The sequence below is a fragment of the Chiloscyllium punctatum genome, chromosome 11 (assembly GCF_047496795.1).
Source record: "Chiloscyllium punctatum isolate Juve2018m chromosome 11, sChiPun1.3, whole genome shotgun sequence".
NCBI classification, from domain to species: domain Eukaryota; kingdom Metazoa; phylum Chordata; class Chondrichthyes; order Orectolobiformes; family Hemiscylliidae; genus Chiloscyllium; species Chiloscyllium punctatum.
Window position 1 is genome coordinate 46,379,083 of NC_092749.1, and position 24,723 is coordinate 46,403,805.

At 39.1% G+C, this 24,723-nt stretch overlaps 1 protein-coding gene across 1 annotated transcript in view; it reads left to right on the top strand.

Annotated features, from left to right (window-relative positions):
• The window catches only part of rab3gap2 (RAB3 GTPase activating protein subunit 2 (non-catalytic)), a 97,760-nt gene that overhangs the window by 39,048 nt on the left and 33,989 nt on the right, over nucleotides 1-24,723 (top strand). Inside the window, exons 9-22 of the mRNA XM_072580753.1 lie at nucleotides 2,025-2,123; nucleotides 4,763-4,911; nucleotides 5,066-5,145; nucleotides 5,990-6,079; nucleotides 10,621-10,760; nucleotides 13,347-13,563; nucleotides 14,933-15,076; nucleotides 16,316-16,398; nucleotides 17,384-17,448; nucleotides 17,532-17,622; nucleotides 20,038-20,165; nucleotides 20,433-20,646; nucleotides 21,571-21,668; nucleotides 24,031-24,136. Of these exons, the coding sequence (XP_072436854.1) occupies nucleotides 2,025-2,123; nucleotides 4,763-4,911; nucleotides 5,066-5,145; nucleotides 5,990-6,079; nucleotides 10,621-10,760; nucleotides 13,347-13,563; nucleotides 14,933-15,076; nucleotides 16,316-16,398; nucleotides 17,384-17,448; nucleotides 17,532-17,622; nucleotides 20,038-20,165; nucleotides 20,433-20,646; nucleotides 21,571-21,668; nucleotides 24,031-24,136 (1,704 nt within the window). The remainder of the gene's footprint in view (nucleotides 1-2,024; nucleotides 2,124-4,762; nucleotides 4,912-5,065; nucleotides 5,146-5,989; nucleotides 6,080-10,620; nucleotides 10,761-13,346; nucleotides 13,564-14,932; nucleotides 15,077-16,315; nucleotides 16,399-17,383; nucleotides 17,449-17,531; nucleotides 17,623-20,037; nucleotides 20,166-20,432; nucleotides 20,647-21,570; nucleotides 21,669-24,030; nucleotides 24,137-24,723) is intronic.

The following is a 24,723-nucleotide window of genomic DNA, read 5'->3' on the forward strand; positions in this document are numbered from 1 at the left end:
CCCATTCCTCCGCATTTTAACAAAAGCCTACTGTGGGGAACCTTATCGAATGCCTTGCTGAAATCCATATGCACCACATCAACCGGTTTACTCTCATCTACCTATTTGGTCACCTTCTCAAAGAACTCAATAAGGTTTGTGAGGCACGACCTACCCTTCAAAAACTGTGCTGACTATCCCTAATCAAATTATTCTTTTCTAGATGATTATAAATCCTATCTCTTATAACCTTTTCCAACACTTTTACCAACAACTGAAGTAAGGCTCACTGGTCTATAATTACCAGGATCGTCTCTACTCCCCTTCTTGAACAGGGGAACCACATTTGCTATCCTCCAGTCTTCTGGCACTATTCCTGTAGACAATGACGATTTAAAGATCAATGCCAAAGGCTCGGCAATCTCCTCCCTGGCTTTCCAGAGGATCCTAGGATAAATGCCATCTGACCCAGGGGACTTATCTATTTTTACACTCTGGAGGATTTCTAATACCTCTTCCTTGTGAACCTCAAACCCACCTAGTCTAGTAGCCTGTATCTCAGTATTCTCCTAGACAACATTGTCGTATTCTTGAGTGAATACTGTCCAAAAATATTCATTGAGTGCTTCCCCTATCTCCTCTGACTTCACACACACAACTTCCCACTACTATCCTTGATTGGCCCTAATCTTACTCTCGTCATTCTTTTATTCCTTAAATGCCTAGAGAAAGCCTTGGGGTTTACCCTGATCCTATCCGCCAACAACTCCTGGCTCTTCTGAGCTCTCTCTTTAGGTCTTTCCTGGCTACCTTGTAACCCTCAAGCGCCCTAACTAAGCCTTCACATCTCATCCCAATATAAGCCGCCTTCTTCCTCTTGACCAGAGATTCCACTTGCTTCGTAAACCACGGCTCCCGCGCTCTACAGCTTCCTCCTTGCCTAACCGATACATACTTTTCTAGTTGTCTTCAAATCACTACATCCACTTGCTTAGTCTAGGTTTAAAAAAAAGTGTTTTCAGCTTTGTTAACGGTTCTGATTTCTGAAGCTGGATTGGAAGTTGTTCTGTAAGATGTAGAATTTACTGTCTTTTTGTAACTAGATTCCAGACCCATCAGCATTGGTTAGTTGTTTTTATAGGTGATTGATAAAAGGGAAAGTTGGAAGAAGTTAATAATGAAGTTAGGTCATATGAGAGCATAACCTTGGTCTGGTAATGATTGGTCATGAGTGATTTCACAAGACTGTAGAAGGTGACTATAGTACTGCGTTTTGACTAGATTGTCCTTTGGCTGTATTCCATATGCTGCCAGATTGCGGATATCTCGTTTAGATGCGATGTTAACTAGAGGAATCCTTCCTAAAATAAATACTTACCTATCAGTACTAAGAAAAGGGAATCAAATATTGTTAGGATAGATAGGAATGTGACATTTAAAACAAACCGATCAGCTATGAACTTATTAAATGGTGGAGCAGTCTCAAGGAGCTGAATGTCCAGCTTGTGTAAAAACATTGACCCAAAAATGTTTTTACATTTATTTTACATTGTCATGGACCTCTGGTTTGAGCTTCATAATGTATGGCATTGAAAGAGCCTCATTACATGGACTACAGCAGTTTAATGAGTCATACAGCACAGAAACCTTCACCTTTTTCTCAAGGTCAGAAATTAATTCTAGTATTGTTGGCAATGCTTATATAATGAGGATTTCATTTGCTGCAAATCCTATTATATAGCCCCCAACCCACTGTGACTAGAATTTAGCCCTAAAACTGTACCACCAACCTTAAGGCCATCTCTCTGGAGCATCTCCCACCAAATCCTATTGTAGAAACTTCCTAATTGCATTCCATAATTTGGTAGTAACACAGTACTGAAAATTACAATATCTCTAGTGGAATTTGTTTTTTTAGTTCTGTAACAGTCCTTCTCTAATGAGTGAATTTGGTGACTTATTTTACTGCACAAAACAAATGAATTTGGTTCCTTGTAAAGCAATACATTTTACTAATTTTCTTGTTACATTACACTTCCTTGCAGCTGCAGCTTCAGGTGCTGAAAGCGTACAACCTCCACCACTAACTTACAAGAAATGGGGCCTGCAGGATGTTGATATGATAGTGGATCATGCAAGCATTGGTAATAAAACTATCCTTTTTTTAAAAAAAAAGCAGTATTTCATAATGCTTAATTTTGTGAAATATTATCTGCAGACATAAGAGCATGGTTTCACTTATGACTGACTATCAGGTGGAGATGAGATGGAGGAGCTGGCACAAATTTGGGGAAAGTTATCATGAGAGAGAACTTTTCTATGTCACCAGTGGTCTAACCTTGTGGCTCAAAGTGTAGCAGCATTTGACCATCTTCTTTGATCTATTTTGGAGCAATTTCCCATTTGATTGGTCAAGCTTCCTTCAGTATGATTGCTCAATATAGAATGTGATGGGAAAAGAAGTTCTGAATTGTTGAGTACCTGGAAAGTAAACTGCTGGAGTCATATCGGTAATCTTCATTTAATGGTGCCCTGCTTATTGTTGTTTTGTCTTAATGTTGTTTATTCTTTATGACCTGTGTATTTTTCATTTTGTTATTTTTGAGCCGGAATTGTTGGCATTTGTTACCATCGCATGTGAGTGCCCAGAATTGTACTGCCCACATCCCAGACTCCGGCTCTTCCTTTTGTTCTGGCCATGGGCAAGGCTGCATCACTTGAGGTTTCGTCTTTCCCTAGCTTCTCATCTCTATACTTGCTCCACCCCTATCCTTCCTTCCCAGCCTTCTCTTCTCTTGGACTTGTACAGTCATGGAGATGTACAGCACGAAAACAGACCCTTCGGTCCAACTCCATGCTGACCAAATATCCTAACCTAATCTTGTCCCATTTGTCAGCACTTGGCTCATATCCCTCGAAACCCTTCCTATTCATATACCCATCCAAATGCCTTTTAAATGTTGCAATTGTACCAGCCTTCACTACTTCCTCTGGTAGCTCATTCCATACAGGTACCACTCTCTGTGTGAAAAAGTTGCCCCTTAGATGTCTTTGATATTTTTCCTCTCTCACCCTAAACCTATGCCCTCTCATTCTGGACTCCCCTACCACAGGGAAAAGACCTTGTCTATTTATCTTATCCATGCTCCTCATGATTTTATAAACCTCTATAAGGTCACCCCTCAGCCTCCGATGCTCCAGGGAAAACAGCCCCAGCCTGTTCAGCCTCTCCTATAGTTCAAACCTGGCAACATTCTTGTAAATCTTTTCTGAATGCTTTCAAGTTTCACAGCCTCAAGGAAGGAGGCCAGAAGTGCACGCAGTATTCCAACAGTGGCCTAACCAATGTCCTGTACAACCTTGTTCTCTCAATCTGGCCTTCCCTTATCCTGAGGCTCATTCTGTCCCCATGGCCTTGTCCCCTCACACTCTCCTGGACCTGTTTCTTTTACCCCAGACTTGCTTTTGCCCCAGATTAGATTAGATTACTTACAGCGTGGAAACAGGCCCTTTGGCCCAACAAGTTCACACTGAAGTGCACCAACCCACACCCATTCCCCTACATTTACCCTGCACCTAACACTATGGGCAATTTAGCATAGCCAATTCACCTGACCTGCACATTTTTGGACTGTGGGAGGAAACCGGAGCACCCAGAGGAAACCCACGCAGACACGGGGAGAATGTGCAAACTCCACACAGTCAGTCGCCTGAGGCGGGAATTGAACCTGGGTCTCTGGCGCTGTGAGGCAGCAGTGCTAACCACTGTGCCACCGTGCCGCCCTCGTGCCATTTTTGGTTGTTTTGTAATCAACCTGTACAGATGCTAACTCTCACCTCTGAAGCTTGGTGGGACTTGAACCTGGTCCAGAAATAAATACACTACCACTCCACCGCTGCCATTCTTGCCCTTTTGGCTTCTGGTGTAACATCCCTTTACTTTCTTCCTGTGTCCTCACTGCCCTTCTGGATTTGAATTGAGACTGGGACTCCACCTAATGGCAGAATGCAGTCAGTGCAGGTACTCTTGGGAGGCCTAACAGTACTCAGTACTGCTGAATTTTACGCTTTTACGTTTATGTTCTTCTTGCATCTACCAAAATAGGAATTTAGCCATTTTAAAGTACAGATGAAATTAATTTCAACCTGGCATACAGGAGTAACGTTTTACCTTGTTTACCTCTGAAGAAAGCCCTGTGAAATCTAACTCCTGTGGGAATCGACATTCATTTAAAGTTTATTTCCAGTTTGGTGATCTATGTTGCCTCTTCAGGATTTGCATTCATATTCAGAAATAATTTGATCTTTATTGACAGGCTTCAGATTTGTTGACCATCTGAATAGCCCAGTCCGTTGTGGCAAGTTAATTCCCTGCTGTTAATGAAATCTTGCAGTGTACAATTGGCTGCCATATTTGCATTACTAAAATAGACCAGGCTTTAAAAGGAATTACCTGATTGAAGAGCTTTGGAATGCCTTGTTATGTTGATGGAGTCATAAAAATGCATTGTTTTATTTGTACTCTTGCAACACTGAAGGAACTTTACTTGAGGATCATTTGGAAAGTATTGCACATGTATGTATGTATGTATGTATGTATTTCCATAGATCTGTTTACAATGTCCGTGATGTGCTTGGATTTTCTTGCATTTCTTCACTCAGTTATTTGAGCTGTGAACAGAACTGAGAAACCAATATGCTTGAGCAATTATACCTTATTTGTGTTATATTCACAGTGGAATAAGCTTTAATATACTTATAACATTTTTCTGTTTTACATTAGGTATTATGACCCTTTGTCCATTTGATCAGTTGAAGACGGCCTCTATTTTAGGTGGATTTAATACCACTGTAAAAAGCAGTCCACCAGCAATGTCAGAATATGTAACTGTTGGATCTGGTCCATTTGCTGGTTTCTTCTATGCTTTGGAAGTGAGTTTTTGTCTGAGTTTCTCTCAGTTTAAAATTTCTGTACAAGAAATCCATTTAGAATTAATTACTTTACCATCAGGGAGCATACTTAGTTGTAGCATTTGAAAGGACGTTTCTACTACTTTGATGAAACATTTTGTTTATTTATTTGCAGGGTAGCACCCAGCCATTGCTATCACATGTTGCTTTAGCAGTTGCCAGCAAGCTTACATCTGCTTTATTTAATGCAGCTAGGTAAGAAAGCAGTTTTCTTTGACTTGTTAAAATTCCATTTAAATGATTAAATTAATGCTGGATTACTTTTAGTTTCAATTTTGAAACTTCTTTTGACTTGGTTAACCTCTTGATTACCTCAACATCCTCATGAATACATTATTTAATTTCTCAGATTTAATCTTGAATTACCTTTTTGTATTTGAATTGTTTTCTAATTTGGTTTGTATATTGCATGATTAATTTTTAGGTGTGATAGAAAAATGTATCATTTTCTGCAGAAGATGAGATTGCAGTCTTAATATCTCCTCTTCCAGTTAATAAATACAACTTACTCATCCTCTGTTATGTTTCACATCGTCGTGAATGATGTATGTCCATCTGTTGCACTGATCACACTTTGGCTTGTGTTCAATTGATGCCTCCTGTAACCTTTTACCAGTCTCTAGGATATTGGCTGGAATAAATGTTAGATAATACCCATGTCTATAAAACAGTTGTCCTTTTATCAGGTCTTTTGTTACAAAAATGTAAAAAAAACCATTTATATACAATCAAAAATATGCTTAGTGATAGAATCTTGTAGTTAGAGTAGAAATTGTAAATGTATTGGAAAGGCTTTAAATAGAATTGTCATGAAAATGGCATAGTTCATAAGATTGATTCAGGATCAAACATTGTAGGTGTTCTTTTCAATACTAGTGCTTTTATTGACTGGCTGATTTAAGAATGTCAAGTGCTTGGTTCTTTTAACTATGTAAAGATTATACTTGAAAGTAAGTAAATGTTTGGTTGGCACAGTTATGTTCTGACTAAATCTTGCCAGACTCTGATTTTTATGAGAGTTTCTTGGTATGTTTTCTAGTGGATGGCTTGGTTGGAAAAGCAAACATGATGAAGAGCTGGTGCAGAAACAGAAACCAAAAGTTGAGCCAGCAACTCCGCTTGCTGTAAGGTGGGCGAATGTGTCTTTAACAACAAAATAAAAGAAGGAAAATTAAGATCTCCATCATGTCACCTTGTCAAATGTCTTCTGACTGTTTGTAATAACCTCGTGAAGTCATTGTTTCTACAAGATGAGCCATTATTGGTGAAAGTATCCAGGGGTATTGCAAAATCTTGTGTGTGTGTGTGTGTGTGTGTGTGTGTGTGTTGTTCAGAGTTTATTCTTTTGATGGAGTGAGTTTAGTGCTGGTTCTTTGGAAGAGCAATCCAGTTAGTGCTACTCCATAGCTCTTCCCTAATCCCTGCAATTATTTTCCTCCTGTCAGGTCTTGCATTCCAAATCCTAACCATTCGTTATGTAAGTGGTTTTCTTCATCTGCTGGAAAACATTTTACCAATCACTTTAAATTTGTTCCTTTTGGTCACCTTTCTTCCAAATTTGGTATAGAGACTAAGTAAATATATTCTTTTATAAAGACGTGAGAATTCTAAACACACACCAAATCTTCATGTACATTAACTACATATCAGTGGCCTGCATATGTTTGGACTGTGGGAGGAAACAGGAGCACCCAGAGGAAACCCATGCAGAAATGGAGAGAATGATCCAGAAGCATGCAGACCAGGTGGATTGGCCATGCTAAATTGTCCATAGTGTGCGGGGATGTGCATATTAGGTGGATTAACTGGGGGAAATGTAGGATTACAGGGATAGGGTAGGGGTTTGGATCTGGATGGATGCTCTTTGGAGGATTGGTGCGGACTTGAGTTAAATGGCCTGCTTCCACATTGTAAGGATTTTATGACCGTTCGAGTGTGCAAACTCAGAGACAGTTGCCTAGGGATGGAATCAAATAGGAGTTCCTAGCACTGTGAAGCAGCAGAGCTAACCACTGAGCCACCATGCTGCCCAGTATTATATTGCTCTCATTGCAGTTTGAAAGGGTTGTGCCTTCACTCTGAGGCTCTGCCCTCAGGTCCTAGTCTCTCTCACTGGTGGAAACCTTTCTCCATGTTCAAGCTATCCAGGCCTTTCAGTATTCTGCAAATTTCAATGAGATCTCCACCCTCATCTTTCGAAATTCCATTGAGTACAGACAGAGTCCTCAACCGCTCCTCATATGTGACAGACCCTTTACCCCTGGGATCATTCTTGGTAAACTTCCTCTGGGACTCCTGTAAATCTAGACTTGAAATGAATGCTAACATTGCATTTGACTTGCTAACTGCCAATTGAATCTGAATATTAGCCTCAAGAGAATCCTGAACCAAGACTCTCAAAATCCCTTTTATGATTCACATTTCCAAAGCTTTTCCCTGTTTAGAAAATAGTCAATACCTCTATTCTTCCTATGAAAGTACTCTACCTCACACTTTCCTACGTTATATTTCATTTGCCACTTCTTTGTCCATGCTGCTGGTCTGAGCAAGTCTTTCTGCAGCCTCCAAGCTTCCGCAAGACTACTTGTCCTTCCACTTAATTTTGTGTCATCTGCAAACTTAATAGCAATAGCCTAAGTTCCTTCATCCAGATCATTAATGTATAGTGATTCCTGCGGAACTCCACTAGTCAACAGCTACTGTCCTGAAAAAGCCACCTTTTTTCCCACTCTCTGCCTTCTGCCAGTCAGCCAATCCTCTCTCCATGCCAACATCTAGCCTTTAACACCATGGGCTCTTACTTAACAGCCATCTGTGCTGCATCTTGTCAAAGGTCTTCTGGAAATCCATTGGCTTTCCTTTGTCTAACTTGCTCATTGCCTCCTCAAAAAATTCTAACAGACTTGTCAGACATGACCTCCCCTTGCCAATGAATGTTATGATGATTGCAGATGCTGGAGAAGCTCGAATCAATAAAGTGTGGCATTGGAAAAAGCATAGCACCTCAGGTAACATCTGAGGAGCAAGAGTGTCGATGTTTCAGGCATGACCTTTCATCAGGACTGGAGAGGAGGAAGGGGGCTGAGAACTAAATAGGGGGAGGGATGTGGGGCTAAGGGAAAGGTAGGTGCGATGGCAATAGATGGGTGAAGGTAGGAGGTGATGGAGAAGATAGGTGGGCAGGAAGATGGACAGGTAGGTCAGGTCAAAAGGGTGGTGTCAGAGGATTGGATCTGGGATGGGAAGGGGCAGGGGAGATTTGAAAGCTGGTGAATTCAGTGTTGAGGCCATGTAGACATTGCCTCCTGAGGCGGAAGATAAGGTGACCTTGTTTAGGTGATGGAGGAGGCCCAGGATGGACATGTCTTCGGTGGAGTGGGAGGGGGAAATGAAATGGATGGTCACAGGAAGGTGGGATTCATTGGTGCGTACGGATCAGAAATGTTCCCTGAACCGTTCTGCGAGTTTGTGCTTGGTCTCTACGAAGTAGAGGAAACCACACTGGGAGTAATGGATGCAGTAAATGAAATTCGAGAATATGCAAGTAAATCTCTGCTGGATTTGGAATGATCCTTTGAGTGGAGGTGAGGGGTTGGAGGTGTGGTCACATGTTTTGCACCTCTTACGGCAGCTGGGGAAGGTGCCAGGTGTGGAGAGAGGGTTGGTGGGGAGTGTGGACATAACGAGGGAGTCATTCATGAAGCCATATTAACTCAGTCTGCTTTACCATGCACTTCTAAGTACTCTGCAATCTCATCCATAGTCATGGATTCAAAACTTTACCAATGGCAGGTCAGGCCAACCGGCCTATAGTTTCTACCTTCTGTCTCCCTCCGTCCCACAAACAGGGGTATTAACGTTCACCATTTTTCAGTCCTCTGGGACCCTCTCTGATTCCAGTGATTCCTGAAATATCACCACCCATGCTGCTACAGCTTCCTCAGCTAACTCCTTCAGAACTCTGGCGTGTAGTCCATCCTGTTGGGTGATTTATCTCCATTCACACTGTTCAACTTCCCAAGCAACGTCTCCTTATTGATGGTCACGACACTCCCCTCTGCCCCGACCCTGTTGAAGATCTGGTATGCTGTTGGTGTCTTCCACCATGAGGGTTCAGCTCCTCTGCTATTTCTTTGTTTCCAATTACTGCCTCTCCAGCCTCATTTTCCAGCAGTCCAATGTGCATTCTTGCCTCTCCTGTCTCTTTATAAATCCCAAAAAATCTCTTGCAATCTTCTTTTATCTTTTATTTCATCTTCTTCCCTCCCTACTGCTATTTTTAGATATCCTTTGTTGATTTTTAAAAGCTTCCCAATCCTCTGGCTTTGCACTAATCTTCACCACATTGTATACTTTTTTGCTTTTGTGCAGTACCTGACTTCTCTTGTCAGCTATTGTCACCTTGTCCTCCCCTTTAGTTTGCTTTTTCCTCCTGGGGATGAATTTCTGCTGTGCCTCCTGAATTATGCTAAAACACTCCATTGCTGCTTCATCGTCTTCCCTGATAAGCTCCCCTTCCACTCAAGTCTGGCCAGCTCCTCCTCATGTCTTTGCATACAATGGTAATATCATTCAGTCTGATTCCAACTTCTCTCCAAACTGCAGAGGGAATTCTATCATATTATGGTTGCGCTCCCCAGGGGTTGCTTCGCCTAAAGTTCCCTAATCAAGTCTGTCTTAATACACATTTACCAAATCCAGAATAGCCTGTTCCTTAGTGGGCTGTACCACCAGCTGCTCTTTTTAAAAAAAAACCCATCTCTTGGACATTCCTCAAATTCTTTGTTTGATCAGCTGCCAACTTGATTTTCCCAGCCCACCTGCATTTTGAAGTTCCCCCATCACTATCATAATAGTGTTTTTCTTACATGCCTTTTCTATCTCCTGATTTATTTTCTACCCCAAATCCTGATTATTGGTTCGAGGTCTGTATATAACTCCAATGAGAGTCTTTTTGCCTATTGTGGTTCCTGAATTTCACCTACACAGATCCTATGTTTTCCTACTCTGTATCACCTCTTGCTATTTCATTTCATACCAACAAGGCAACCCCACTCCTCCTGCCCATTTGCCTGTTCTTTTGACAGAGCACTTATCCTTGGATATATAGTTCCCAGTCCTGACCCCCTTGTAGACACTGTTCTGTGATACCCACAACATCATCCTTGCCCATTTTAATCTGCACTGCAAGCTCATTTAATTGGTTTCGTATACTGTGCATTGAAGTACAGCACAGTCCTGTGTTGATTGCCCCCTTATCATAGTTGTCCCCTTATCTGCTTGCCTGAACTTAGATTCCTGACCCCTTCCATACTCTCTGTCCTATTACTTGTTCTGGAAACTTTAATAACCTCTGCGGAGCCCTCCTCCCTCTTTAACATGTTCCATAATTTTCCAAGCAGCTGAACCCACTACCCCGCTATTTAGTTTAAAACCCTATCCTAGAAGTTGGTTCTACTACACGACCTGTAGCTCTTTAATGCATCTTAGCAACGGTAGCTGAAAACAGTACTCAAGGTATTGTCTGACCAGCACACTATTAGGTTTGATGGGCTGTTCCACTGACCTGTTTGAATATTTCTTCTCCTCTTTACAAGAATGGAAATGAATTGTTGTAATGTTGTTGCAGCTATTAGTAAGCTATGCTTTTGTGTTCTGTTTATTTTGTAGGTTTGGCATTCCAGACACTCGTCGGCGTGGAGAAAATATTTGTCTATCACCCTGCAATACTCTGGCAGCTGTGACAGATGATTTTGGCCGAGTCACTTTATTAGATGTGGCAAGAGGTGTGGCAATACGCATGTGGAAAGGTGAGGCTGACATTTTGTATACAATTCCTGCAACAGTTATTGAAGTATCAAAATCTCATATTTTTAAAGATTTAAATTTAAAATTTAAAGATTTTTATTTATTACTTCATGTGCTTATAATTGTCTCTCACTGTAAACAATAGTTTATTTTGCATTTATCCCATTGTTTTGAAAGATTGCTATGTCATTGTTGGGGATTAATTATCCTGCGAAATGATTTGGATAATTTTGTAGAATGTATACACCAGAAATTTCATTATAGTAAATTTTGCTTTTCAAAATATAACTTTTGATTGCATTAAGTCTATACAGGTCTTTGTGATTTTTGAGAAGATTTGTAGCTCAGATTGAGGTTCAGGTTGTAAGTTTGCTTACCCTGAGCTGGTAGTTTTGTTCTCAGACATTTCATCACCATGCGAGGTAACATAGTCACTGAGTCTTTGTTGAAGCGCAGGTGTTCTGTCCCGCTTTCTATTTAAGTGACTTGGTCTGTTAAGGTGGGTGATATCATTTCCGGTTCTTTTTTCTCAGAGGTTGGTAAATGGGGTCCAAATCAATGTATTTATTCATGGAGTTTCGGTTTGAATGCCAGGCCTTCTAGAAATTCCTGTGCGTGTTTCCGTTTAGCCTGACAGCTAACCAGAGAGCACCAAGTCCATCATCAAGGACAGCATCCTCAAGCTGGTAGACCTGTGCCTTACTGAGCACTTCACCTTCAATGCCAAGACCTACAAACAAATCAATGGGACACCCATGGGATTGCCAATATGAGAATCTTAGTAGAAGCAGTGATGCAGAGACTAGAACAAACAGCTTTCCCCACAATCCAGCCCATTCTAATAACCAGTATTGTCAGAAATGTTGTAACTAATAAATTTAAGAAAATTCCAAAGCATATCAATGTTTTAGTTCGCTGAATTAACTTTCAAAAGACAGTTCTGCCTAATTTTGTTTTCCCAAAATCAATAAACAGCATTTTACCAAGACTTGCACCTTGATTACTATACTGAAGTATGTTAACATTGAGGAGACAAAATAATATTGCTAGGTACAACAAACTACAAAGTTCAAAATAACCATATACAATTTGTTACAAAGTTTGTATGTGTTACAAAAGTAAACCAATTTAGGACATAGCCTTTGCATGAAACCAAAAGCAGTTTTCACTTCAAGGGACATTACGTTTGTTCTGACATATATAAAACCATGAAACTGATATCTTCTTGCATTTGTTTATTTTAATCCCAGGGCAGATTACACTTTCCACTTAGCGCTGAGCCAAATGTTGTGACGGAGCAGAACTTTACAGACCACAATGTTAAATTAACTTATCATGTTTTGGATCAGGTCTTAATTACTGAAAGATCAACTTGACTCTGCATAAGTAATGGTTACATTTTGATGATTAGAAGTGCAGAAGGAGGCCATTGGGATCTGTCATGGTATATGCTAGCCCTCTAAAAGAACAGTTCACCTTGTGCCCTCCCCTGCCTTTTCCTGCAGCTCTGCAAAATTTTCCTTTTTCAGATAATTATTCAATTGCCTTTGGAAAGTCTCAGTTGTGTTGCCTCCATTACACTGAATCAGTGATTCAGATCACTCACTGTGGAACAGAGTTTCCTCATGTTATCATTGCTTCATTTGATATTTTACTTTAATTCTGCACTCTCTCTGCTTCTTGATTTTCCCCAGCGATGGGAACAATTTCTTCTTATATACTTGTCTAGACCCCTCATGATTTTGAAATCATCTAGCAAATCTCTCAACCTTCCCTTCCCCAGGAAAACTTCTCCATTCTTTCCACATAGTTGAAATTTCTCACCTGGAACCATTCTTTTGAATATTTTTAGTTTCCTCTGTGACACCTTCGCATACGTTGTAAAGTGTGATACTCACAACTGGAAACAGTATTCAGTTTAGACCGAACCAGTGGCTTATATAGATTGGATATAACTTCTTTGCTTTAGTACTCTTTGTTCTTATTGCAAAAGTCTAGAGTAAGCTATGCTTTATTAGCTGTTCTCTTGGCGTTTTCTGGTTTATTAAATTTTCCTACATTAAATGCCCCATGCACCCAGATCCTTCTGCTCCTACACCTTGATAAACCTAATTTTTTATCTTATTAAAAACACAAGCAAGTTAGTTAAAAGTGATTTCCCATTACAAATTCATTCTGCTTTCTTCAAATTAACCTGCATTTTCCCAAATGATTAATAACGTCTCACACGATCATTTGTAAATGCTTCCCAAGCCTAGGTTAAACCAACTGGGCTGTTTGTTCTAGGTTTCCTTTACACCCTTGTTTTGTTTTTAATGTTTTCAATGCTTTAGTCCTCTGGCACTGCCCTTCAACCCAAGTAATTATGTTAGAAAGAGAGCAGGAAAGATGCATTGAGCAGCTGCATTATTGCACCCTTAGTCCTAAAGCATAATTAAAAACTACCTTGGGTATTAGGCAGGAGAGCGAAATGTGTAAAAGATTTAAATAAAAATTTTATATTAAAGGCCATCCATTTGAGTTTGCTCGAGGTCTGGATGCTCTTGTTCTGTTCTGTTTTTTTTTAAAAATTCTGTTGTGTTTGCTAGGATACCGCGATGCGCAGGTTGGCTGGATCCAGGTATTAGAAGATCTTCAAGAAAGAGAAACCGAGAAGAGCAATTTCTCTCCTTTCAGTAGTCCCACAGGCCTAAGACGAGTGGCTCAGTTCTTGGTGATCTATGCCCCAAGGAGAGGAATCCTGGAAGTGTGGAGCACGCAGCAAGGTCCAAGGGTTGGGGCATTTAATGTCGGGAAATACTGCAGGTTTGTAAAGTGCAACAACATCTGCAAGTTGTATTTTTTGTCACGTGTAATAAATGCTGTTCCTGTACATGAGGAATGGGTAGGTGAATGGTCCAGAGTTGGAATTTTAGGCATTTTTGTAGCAATGTTTCTTTATAAGGAGAGAGGTGCGCCAGGGCAGAAAAAGCTTTTGTTTTGTCATTCAGATGGTTCGAAAGATTTTGAAACTTGCATGCTAATCCATGGTGGAATACATTTTTGATGCAGTAAGGCTTGTATTAGATTGGATTAGATTACTTACAGTGTAGAAACAGGCCCTTCGGCCCAACAAGTCCACACTGCCCCGCCGAAGCACAACCCACCCATACCCCTACATTTACCCCTTACCCAACACTACGGGCAATTTAGCATAGCCAATTCACCTAACCTGCACATCTTTGGACTGTGGGAGGAAACCGGAGCACCCGGAGGAAATCCACGCAGACACGGGGAGAATGTGCAAACTCCACACAGTCAGTCACCTGATTCGGGAATTGAACCCAGGTCTCTGGCGCTGTGAGGCAGCAGTGCTAACCACTGTGCCACCGTGCCGCCCAATAAAATTATCGAATAAAATTATTGAACTCCAATAGAAATTAACTAAACTGAACCATTTTTAAAGAAAGTACATTGTCATAAGCCTTAACAAATGTACACATTGTTGACTTAAAAGGACTCTATTGCTGATGAGCAATATGAGCAACTCTATCTTCTGAGGTACATAAAGCCAATGCATCCTGCTTGTTTGGTGGTTCTTTTCCATCCAAATTAATTTTAATTTTTGCTTTCTTGGGTGATGTTTATATTTAAACTGGAATGTGGTTTATGACATTTTGAAGACATAGACTTAAAATCCTGTCAGTCAGTACTGTAAATTTGATAAGGAGACAGGTTATTTATTGCAAGACTTTCTACTCCACATGCAATCCTTAAAGATTGTGGGAATCCATGTATTGGTAAAATTTTAAATAGTGAAACAGTTCAGATGTGCAGGGTTATTTTGTACTATGGAGAATTCCAGACTAGGATACACATTTCTTTTTTCTTTGTAAACAAAATGTAGTGTTGGTGATTCAATAGATAGAAATAATTGCTGGTGTTTGATGGAATTCAGTAATTAAATTTCATAAGTGGTTGGAAGATATGGGGTTAAATGGTTGAATTGATAGACTAGATAGACAAAAAAAATCATCCAACTTCAATCTTTTTTTAGTGTTCTTCAAAAAGTCTCATTGCAGTTAGAAAATATATTCACATCTAAACGTTTGAATGATTTTGATTTTCTGTATATTTGTGAAATTAGATAGTATTCTGAACATTTCATAACTCTTTAAATGTGCCCCCTTTTTAGGTTACTGTATCCTGGATACAAGATAATGGGATTGAACAATGTGACCAGCCAGGGCTGGCAGCCACAAACCTTTCAGATTTGTCTAATTGATCCAGTAGATGGTAACGTGAAAACCGTCAATGTTCCTTTCCATCTTGCTTTGAGGTACTTTTATTTAATTTTCCCCCCCCCCCCCCCCACTACAAATAAGATTCTGGTACAATTTAGTATTTGGACAGGTACTACATGTATATCATTAGTATTTGAGTAACTTAGAACTGAGAAGTAGGCCAATCAGCACGATGGATCAGTGTTGGTGTTCCTATTGTATCAACATGTAATTCTATTCCTGTCTCCTTCATATACATATCGGGCTTAAATGCATTGATATTATTTACCTGAGCTACTTCTAACTTCCCTTCCTGTAGAGAAGCTTAACCTGAATTATTGAGTTGTTTAAAGATTGTCTTTCATTTATGACTCCTGGTTCTGAACTCCTCCCACATGTGAAAACCTCCTCCTCTCATAAAGTATTAAACTTCTTCATAATTTTAATGACCTTTAGTGACATTGCCTTTTTGGCTTTGCTGAAGAAAACGGCCCGATTCTGACTCTTTCCTGATGCCTGTAGCCTCTCAACTTTGATACCTTGCAACTGTTGATCTGTCTTTTCCCCCACCTCAGGCTACTGAACCAATAACGAGTGTTGAAGAAGTAATGGCTGATATGTGAGAAGTGTTTTGCTGCTGATTGGGTTATCTAGTTGGCAATCAAATTAAAATCCAAATTTCTCCTCTCCGCTGTAATTAGTAGTATTTATAGGGCCAAGACCAGCTGGAATCTTGTTTCACCATCTTATGACCATTACTTAATAATTAGAATGGTGTAAATGGTAGGACAGGATGGCATGCTGAACAAAATTGTGCCCTTAGTGTTTAAATCAGTAATTATACCTTAGAATGCAAAAGGTTTAATTAGTTTAAAACTATCACATAAATCTTGAAGTTAATTACTCTAAGTTATTGACCTGTGGAAGGAACACTTTGTCCATATGTTTGGAGTTATTGAAGTCAGTTTTGTATTTAGTACTTCAAAATGTATACCTACTGATGCATGTTTTAAAATATGTATTCTACTTAAGCATTTATGAAAAGTAAAGTTTTCTGGGTGTTTGATTTTAATGGAGTGAGCTATCCTTTTATTGAGACAAAAACAGAAATTGCTGGCAAAACTCAGCAGGTCTGGCAGCATCAGTGGGAAGAAAGCAGAGTTAATGTTTCAAGCCCAGTGACTCTTCCAGCAATTTTTGTTTTTGTTTCAGATCTGTACCATCCACAGTTCTTTGTTTTATTGTTGTAATGAGTTTTTAAGAAAAAGGGCCACTAATGTCATAGTACTTTTCAGTGACAAGAAGAGTGAAAGAGCGAAGGATATGCATCTATTGAAGCGACTAACTACTTTGTTGAAGGCCAAAGTCTCAAGTTCTGGTAATTATTGTATTTAGTTGTTTGTAGTTCTAAAGCATTTTTATATTATCATCTAATTAGATATTTTATTATTAGCAGGCAGGTTAGATTTTAGTACCTTTTTATACAGTAGTAAAATAGACAGTACAAAATTGTAAACTGCACTGAAAATGTCTTATTCTGATTAAGCTAGATCACAGTGTGCATCCAGGATTTGATAAAACTGACACATGTCAAGCTGGATTCATGTTAGCGAGTTTATAAATACAAAGAAGTGTAGACTTAAATTTTGTGCGTACATGAAATTCATGAACACAAGATTAAAGCACTATTGCCTCAAATCAAATAAATAGAAACGTTTTGTTGGGTTTATGTCACTGAGGAGTTGAAAGCTTACGAACTTGATCCATGTCGCTATTAATATTTGCAATGTATTTGGTATTCACTTCGAATTTTGAATTATTGTTGAATTAATTCTGAATTTTATGTATATTGATACATATTAAATGAAGCAGGAGCAAAACTTTGACTGAATAGTTGCATAATACAAGCAAATCACCATCCATTATATGCAGCGCATGGTATTTGATCCCATTGACCGATTTATAGAACATAGAAAGGTACAGCATAGAACAGGCCCTTTGGCCCACGATGTTGTGCCAAGGATTAATCCTAATGTAAAATAACTTAACCTATGCACCCCTTAATTCACTGCTATCCATGTGCATGTCCAGCAGTCACTTAAATGTCCCTAATGACTCTGCTTCCACCACCACCACTGGCAACGCATTCCATGCATTCACAACACTCCTTAAGGTCCGACTATTGTAATTAAACATCAGGTGCTACCACATGGTGGCTTATTTGTTTCTGCCTGTTTTCACCATTGCCTGATATTAATTTCTACCCTATAATGTTTAGATCAATAACTGTAATTGTTGCTGTGAATGCTTGTATCTTCTACTTAATTAATTTTGCAATCTATTATTGTATATTCATATTTCAGAAAATCTGGAAACTGAAATAAAGATGCATCTTCTTGATATTAAGTATCCTGCTATGAAAAAGCAGGTAATTAAATCATTTTATAAAAATAATTCCTTAAATTCTCTTTTCTATTTTGTAATTTCAAGTTTTTTTTCTTATAAATGCAGGCCTTAGAAAAATTGTTGGCGAGTAAAAATATCCCATTATCCAGCTTAACAAATTTAATTCAGACTTTGTTGGACAGCTTAATGAGTCAAGGTAGGTATAAATTCAAATGAGTATATACTTGGAGTAATTTTTTGTTTTTCTATTCTATTCACTCCAGTTCTATTGGAGAATAATGTTATAATACTTGCATGCATTTTTTTTTGTGATTTACCTGATCGTTAAGATTTGCAATAAGACTTTTGTAAATGTTGGCCACATTACTGCATGCTTTAATTTCTTTTGTACTATATCACTTAGACCACAAGCTGCTTAGTCTGTTTCCCTCCCCTTCTCAGCCTCTCGGGTAGTTTACATAGTTTAGTAGTTATGCAAATCAGTAAGTTGCATGTTGGAGTTTCAGGATTTTAAGTTGATTTGTTCTGGGGATTTTTATACTAAATTTTTTATTCAGTCGAATGGGTTACTTCTATATTCTTCAGGTTTTCTACATGCTTAATATTTTGGTGAATATTGTAGAATCTGAGTTGAGTACAGAAACTTTTAACATAGAACAAACCAATGTCATTATTTCTATTTGCTTTTTTTTCAGGTGAACAAATAATACTGTTTAAAGACTGGTGCAGTCTTGTATGTTATAATGAACACTTACGCTACTTCTATGTAATTAAGAACAAAGCTTTTAAATTAATTGCAAAGTTTTATTAATGACTATGTCAAAAATTATTGGACAACCTAAGCTGAGTACAGAAAGTGAAGTTGAGAACCTAAAATGGAAATTAGGAGCAACAAAGAGAGTGCATAAATATATTAATTTGTGGGTGAAAAGGGAATCCACAAACTACTTATTAGTATTAAATGCGAAAACAATTTTCAGGGAAGAGTCAGTGTTTTTAATCAGCACAGAATAGTATGACCAAGCTCTGGTACCTGTGGAAGTTGCACCTGGGCCTTCTGACTCAGAGATAGGAACTTACCACTGTGCCACAAGAGTCCTCTTTAAAGGGAGAGTATTGCAGGAGTATAAATGATACCTGTTCCAAAATAGTGAGGGAGCAAACTAGGTAATTGTAGACCAGTCAGTCTCTTGATAACGCTGAGCAAACTTTAAATCAGGACAAAATTAATTGTTACCTCGGAAATACTTGGCTTAACCAGTAACAATCGACTTGGATGAGTTAAAGACAAAATGTGACATTAATTTATAATAGAATTCATTCATGAAATAAGTGTTGAGGAGGATACTATGGTTAATATTGTGAGAGTTTCTTCTCAGTTGGTAGCAATCCTCCTTTTGAATTGCATGCTCAAATCCCAATCCTGGACAAAAACACGCAAATTGCGGTTAATGTTTCAGTGCAGGAGTCCGAGTGATGCATTATCATGTGTATAGCTGGCAGCTGAAAATTGGGAGGTTATTTGATCATAGAATCATAGAACCCCTGCATTGTGGAAGCAGGCCATTAGGCCCATCGAGTCCACACCTGACTCTCTGAAGAGCATCCCACCCACCCTATCTCCGTAAACCTGCATTTCCCATGCCCAAGCCACCTAACCTGCTAATCTTTGGATTGTGGGAGGAATTTGGAGCACCTGGGGGAAATGCATGTAGACACGGCGAGAATGTGCAAACTCTACACAGTCATAGAGTCATAGAGATGTATACAGCATGGAAACAGACCCTCGGTCCAACCCGTCCATGCTGACCAGATATCCCAACCCAATCTAGTATCACCTGCCAGCACCCAGCCCACATCCCTCAAACCCTTTCTATTCATATACCCATCCAAAGCCTCCTTAAATGTTGTAATTGTACCAGCCTCCACCACTTCCTCTGGCGGCTCATTCCATACCACCTTCTGTGTGAAAAAGTTGCCCCGTAGGTCTCTTTTATATCTTTCCCCTCTCACCCTAAATCTATGCCCTCTAGTTGTGGACTCCCCGACCCCAGGGAAAAGACTTTGCCTATTTATCCTATCCATGCCCCTCATAATTTTATAAACCTCTATAAGGTCACCCCTCAGCCTCCTACGCTCCAGGGAAAACAGCCCCAGCCTGTTCAGCCTCTCCCTATAGCTCAGATCCTCCAACTCTGGCAACATCCTTGTAAACCTTTCATCTGCGATCTGAGGGTGGAACCAAACCTGAGTTTCTGGCACTGTAAGGCAGCAGTGCTAACCACTGAGCCACCATATTGGGAGATATCACAGTGGAACATGATTATTGAAGGGTTTGCATTTTTCAGCAGAGTTTACTTGACAGTAAGGAGAGACTGGAACCATTGCCAATTATTCCGGTCTCAGTAATGGCATTGTTTTATTTGCAAAACCTGCTCGAGATCCGTAATTCCAGCACACACCTATGATTAAGTGTCAGTGCAGCTATGAATGCTTTTCTTGATTGTGCTACTCAGTAGTTATTTTTGACGTTAAAATGACCACCAAAGTATGTATAATGGGTTGTAATTCTGTATTGAATGCAATATTTTCCCCCATGTGTCTTTATCAGATCCTGAAAGTGTGGATGAAGGATTGTTGCAATTTAGTCTCTGCCAGCTGAAACTGCTTCACCTTTATACATGTGTGGACAAGCTCAACACTAAAGACCTTGAACACGGTGAAGCCAAAACTAGCAATGTGAGTAGTTGTGTGAAGGTGCATTCGGTGTGATTGAATGGAAATAGTGTTTTAAATTGTTAAATTGTGATGGTACTTATAAAAATAAAAGCTAGAATTTGATTTATACTTTTTGTAGCCTGTCTTCAATGAGTGTTTTCTCAAGTATGTTTTGCTTCAAATAATTTTGTCATTAGAAAACACTAGAAAAATAAACTTTTACAGACAAGAGTTAACATTAACATCCCATTTATTCCTTTCACTTTTTTTGGTGATGTTTGTTGGCAGGACTTGGCTACTTTGCTGCGATTGGAAGAAAGAGAAATTGTAAAAATTCAAACACTGCTGGATAATTATAAACAAGGAAACACCAGATGTACAGTCCACTTTGAGGAGGACAAAAACTATAAACTACCAATCCAAATGTTTCTGGAATATCTTGAGTTTGAAAAAGAAGTAATCAATGTGAAGAAACTAAGTGAAGACGAGTGTGTGGCTTTGGGTAAGTATACATAAATAAATCTTTGAGACTTATGAACATTTAGATGCTTTGTGTTGTGCACAGAAATTGATATAAAATTATTGCAGAGAAATGCACTCACTTGATGTTTATCACTGTTTCTGATAATAATGTTTTTTTTTACAGGATTAACTAATCATTCTGAATATTTTCTCCATCCAAAGTCCATTTTCTAGACCGCAATACTAATAGAAAACTAAACTGATTTGTTTTGGAAGATAGTTGAGGCAGTCCTAATGTCACAGGGTACGTGCTGCAGAATATCAGGCTAATGCTGTGGGGACATATGTTCAAATGGCAGCTGGTGGAATGTCATGACATAATGCTATAATACAAGATTTTGCTCCATTTTGCTGTTTAATAGCAAGTGCAGGATGATTGAAGGACAAAAGTGGGGTGCAAACATTTTAAAAATAGTATGACAGGGGAAGTTTCATCCCTCCTTGAAGTCTGGTTAGCAATTGTGAATGGAGAAAGGCTGAACAGTACAAAGTTCAGAAGAATTTCGCATATTTAAAAAGATAGTAAACCTTGACATATACTTAATGAAACATTGTTTGTGTTTTGTGAATTGTTTGTCAGACTTGCATAATTAAATTGGAAGCTAGCTTTGATTATGCATCATAACTTATCCTTCTTAGGCAATGCAGCATTCCATCAAATTCAATTCGTTGGAAAATCTCAACTGCAGTATTATACAAGATTTATATGTGCACATGTTTTCCTTCTGTGCTAAATTGTATATATAAATTGCCCTTGTGTGCTTTCATTTAGTATATTTGATGGCTTTTCTTTATTACAGTTGATGTAAACTGCTTGGCATTAAGTGAAAAATATAATAAGAATTCAGCAATCTAACTGAAATGAAATTTTCAGTGTTACTTTTTTTTAATTTTTTCGTTGCAGGAGATTTCTTTTTTTGGAAGTCTCTCTGTGGGGGAAGCTCTGCAGAGGAAATGTGCCGTTTGCTGGAGTCTGCAGGAGCTAGGCCTCAACAGTTCTTGGTAAGTTTCTGGTACATGCAGGTACATGAGGTAAATGAATTTGTCTTGACCTTGTACACATCAGAAGATAAGTGAAACAGAAGCCCAGGTTTATATACAGTATTTTGTTGTAAACCATTTGCTCTGTATTTGCTTCATGTTTGTGATATGGTATTAATAGGATGCAATCAGGAATGCAGATTTATTTGGAAGTACAGTACTGCTTGATGAAGGAGCAGCACTCTGAAAGCTACTACTTCTAAATAAGTGATATTTGATATTGTTCATTATTTTGAATACCTCAATGAGGTCACCTCATAATCCTCTCTGCTCTAAGGGGAAGAAGCCCAACCCTAACTCATTATTCCTTGTATCTCAAATCCCTCATTCCTGGTATAATTCAAGCAACAATTTGATTTCAGATAGTCAACATGGTTTTGTCAAGGGCAGGCCATGTCTCACAAACCTCATTGAGTTTTTTGAGAAGGTGACTGATCATGTAGATGAGGGTAGGGCAGTTGACGTGGTATACATGGACTTCAATAAAGCCTTTGATAAGGTTCCACATGGTAGGCTTATGGAGAAAATGCAGAGGCATGGGATTGAGGGTGATTTAGCAGTTTGGATTAGAAACTGGCTTTCTGAAAGAAGGCAGTGAGTGGTGGTTGATGGAAAATATTCAGCCTGGAGTCCGCTTACTAGTGGTGTTCCACAAGGATCTGTTTTGGGACCACTGCTGTTTGTCATTTTTATAAATGACTTGGATGTAGGCATAGGTGGGTGGATTAGTAAATTTGCAGATAACACTAATGTCGGTGGAGTAGTGGACAGTGTGGAAGAATGTTACAGGTTACGGGGGATTTGAATAAACTGCAGAATTGGACTGAGAGGTGGCAAATGGAGTTCAATGCACCTAAATGTGAGGTGATGCACTTTGGGGAAAAATAACAGGAAGGCAGAGTACTGGGTCAATGGAAAGATTCTTGGTAGTGTGGATGTGCAGAGGGATCTTGGAGTCCATGTACATAGATCCCTAAAAGTTGCCACCCATGTGGATAGTGCTGTTAAGGAGGCATACAGTGTGTTAGGTTTCATTCATAAAGGGATTGAGTTCCAGAGCTGCAATATCATGCTGCAACTATACAAAACGCTGGTGCTGCCACACTTGGAATATTGTCTACAGTTCTGGTCACCATATTTTGGGAAGGATGTGGAAGCATTGGAAAAGGTGCAGAGGAGATTTACCAGGATGTTGCCTGGTCTGGAGGGAAGGTCTTATGAGAAAAGGCTGAGTGACTTGGGTCTGTTCTCATTGGAAAGAGGATGGCTAAGAGGGGATTTGATAGAGACATACAAGATGATCAGAGGATTAGATAGGGTAGACAGTGAAAGTCTTTTTTTCCCTAGGACGATGACGTCAGTTTATATGAAGGGGCATAACTACAAATTGAGGGATGATAGATTTAAGACAGATGTCAGAGGCAGGTTCCTTACTCAGAGAGTGGTAAGGGTGTGGAATGCCCTACCTGCTAATGTAGTCAACTCAGCCACATTAGGGAGATTTAAACATTCCTTAGATAAGCACATGGATTATGATGGGATGGTGTAGGGGGACGAGCTGAGAATAGTTCACAGCTCGGTGCAACATCGAGGGCTGAAGGGCCTGTTCTGCACCGTATTGTTCTATGATCTATGACTTGACTTGTCTGCGAAGAAATACAACCCACAGCAAAAATATGCTAGCAGGTACGTCTAGGAAATAAGTCTGCTCAATTTACATTGAGTTGCAAAATATTATGCTTAAAGTTCTACGACTGTACTGAGTAATCATTTCTATTGCTGTTCCAAAGGCACAAACCTGTCAATTTCTCTCTTGTTGAAAATGGATAACTATTTACTGAATCCTGCAAATGAAAACAATAAATTTTGCCTTTAGTGTTGCATTATCTTTCCACTATTTATCAAGGAACTAGTGATTGTACTGAACATCAGTACTGACCATTATTGATTCCAATGACTCTTCTAATGGGAAGCTTCTTAGCAAAGTATTTGTCAATATATTACATTCCAAGTTTTAAATCTACCACTAAAGTCTTGACCCTTTTGATGAGCATCACTTGATTTCATATTAGTATACTGATTTAACAACCATTTCTTTTCCTCCTATAAATTGTAGTTTAAATGATATTGAAATCAATTAATGAATAGTCCCCTCACTAACAGTGTAACTGGATTAGGGTTATATTCTTCATTGTCAATATTGGAGTCTGACAATAGTTGTCTTATTTTTGTATGTTTTGGAGATGACAGAATGGGCAGTTATAGCAGTTTTAAGGACATGTATTTTTTTTCTCTCTCTCTTTTATCCCCGCCCCCCCCCAAGACATTACTTCTCAGTATGTGGCTCTATAAAGAGAGAGAAATTCTCAAGACTGAGGAATCAATTCACAACCTCCACATGACGTTGTCTGTCTTAAACCAGATGAAAGGTGAGGTGCCGATTATTCATTATCAATAAGTCATAAGTTCATTTTGAAAACAAAGTGCTGGAGAAACACAGCATGTCTGGTAGCATCTAATGAAGAAAAAAGCATAACCTCTGGACTCAAAACATTAGACACTATCAGACCTGTTGAGTTTCCACTTCCCTGGCTAAATGCAATTTCAGTAACATTTGGCTATGAAGAGCACCCCTACTACTGGATTCGCTATCAACCTCTCCATTACTGTCAGACTCTGGTTGAATATATACTGTACAGGTTGCACTGAAACAATTTGCCAAGCTTACTGCAAAAGCATTTGCCTTTCCTTCAGTCTCTTGTTAGTGAAGAGACAAAAACAGTAATATTCTTGGAGTACTTCCAAACTTCTATCAAATCACCTGCCATCCTCTTTTGAATGTGTACCATTGTTTGTCAATTCTGGGTCAATATTTTGAATTCATTATTAGCACCAAGCTTCAGATTTCACAAGGAATTCACAATTGTTGCAGCCTTCATAGCATTCCCAACCACAACAATATTAAAATGTAGCAAATAATAATACCTCCATGTGCTTTTTTTTAATAGAAGTTATC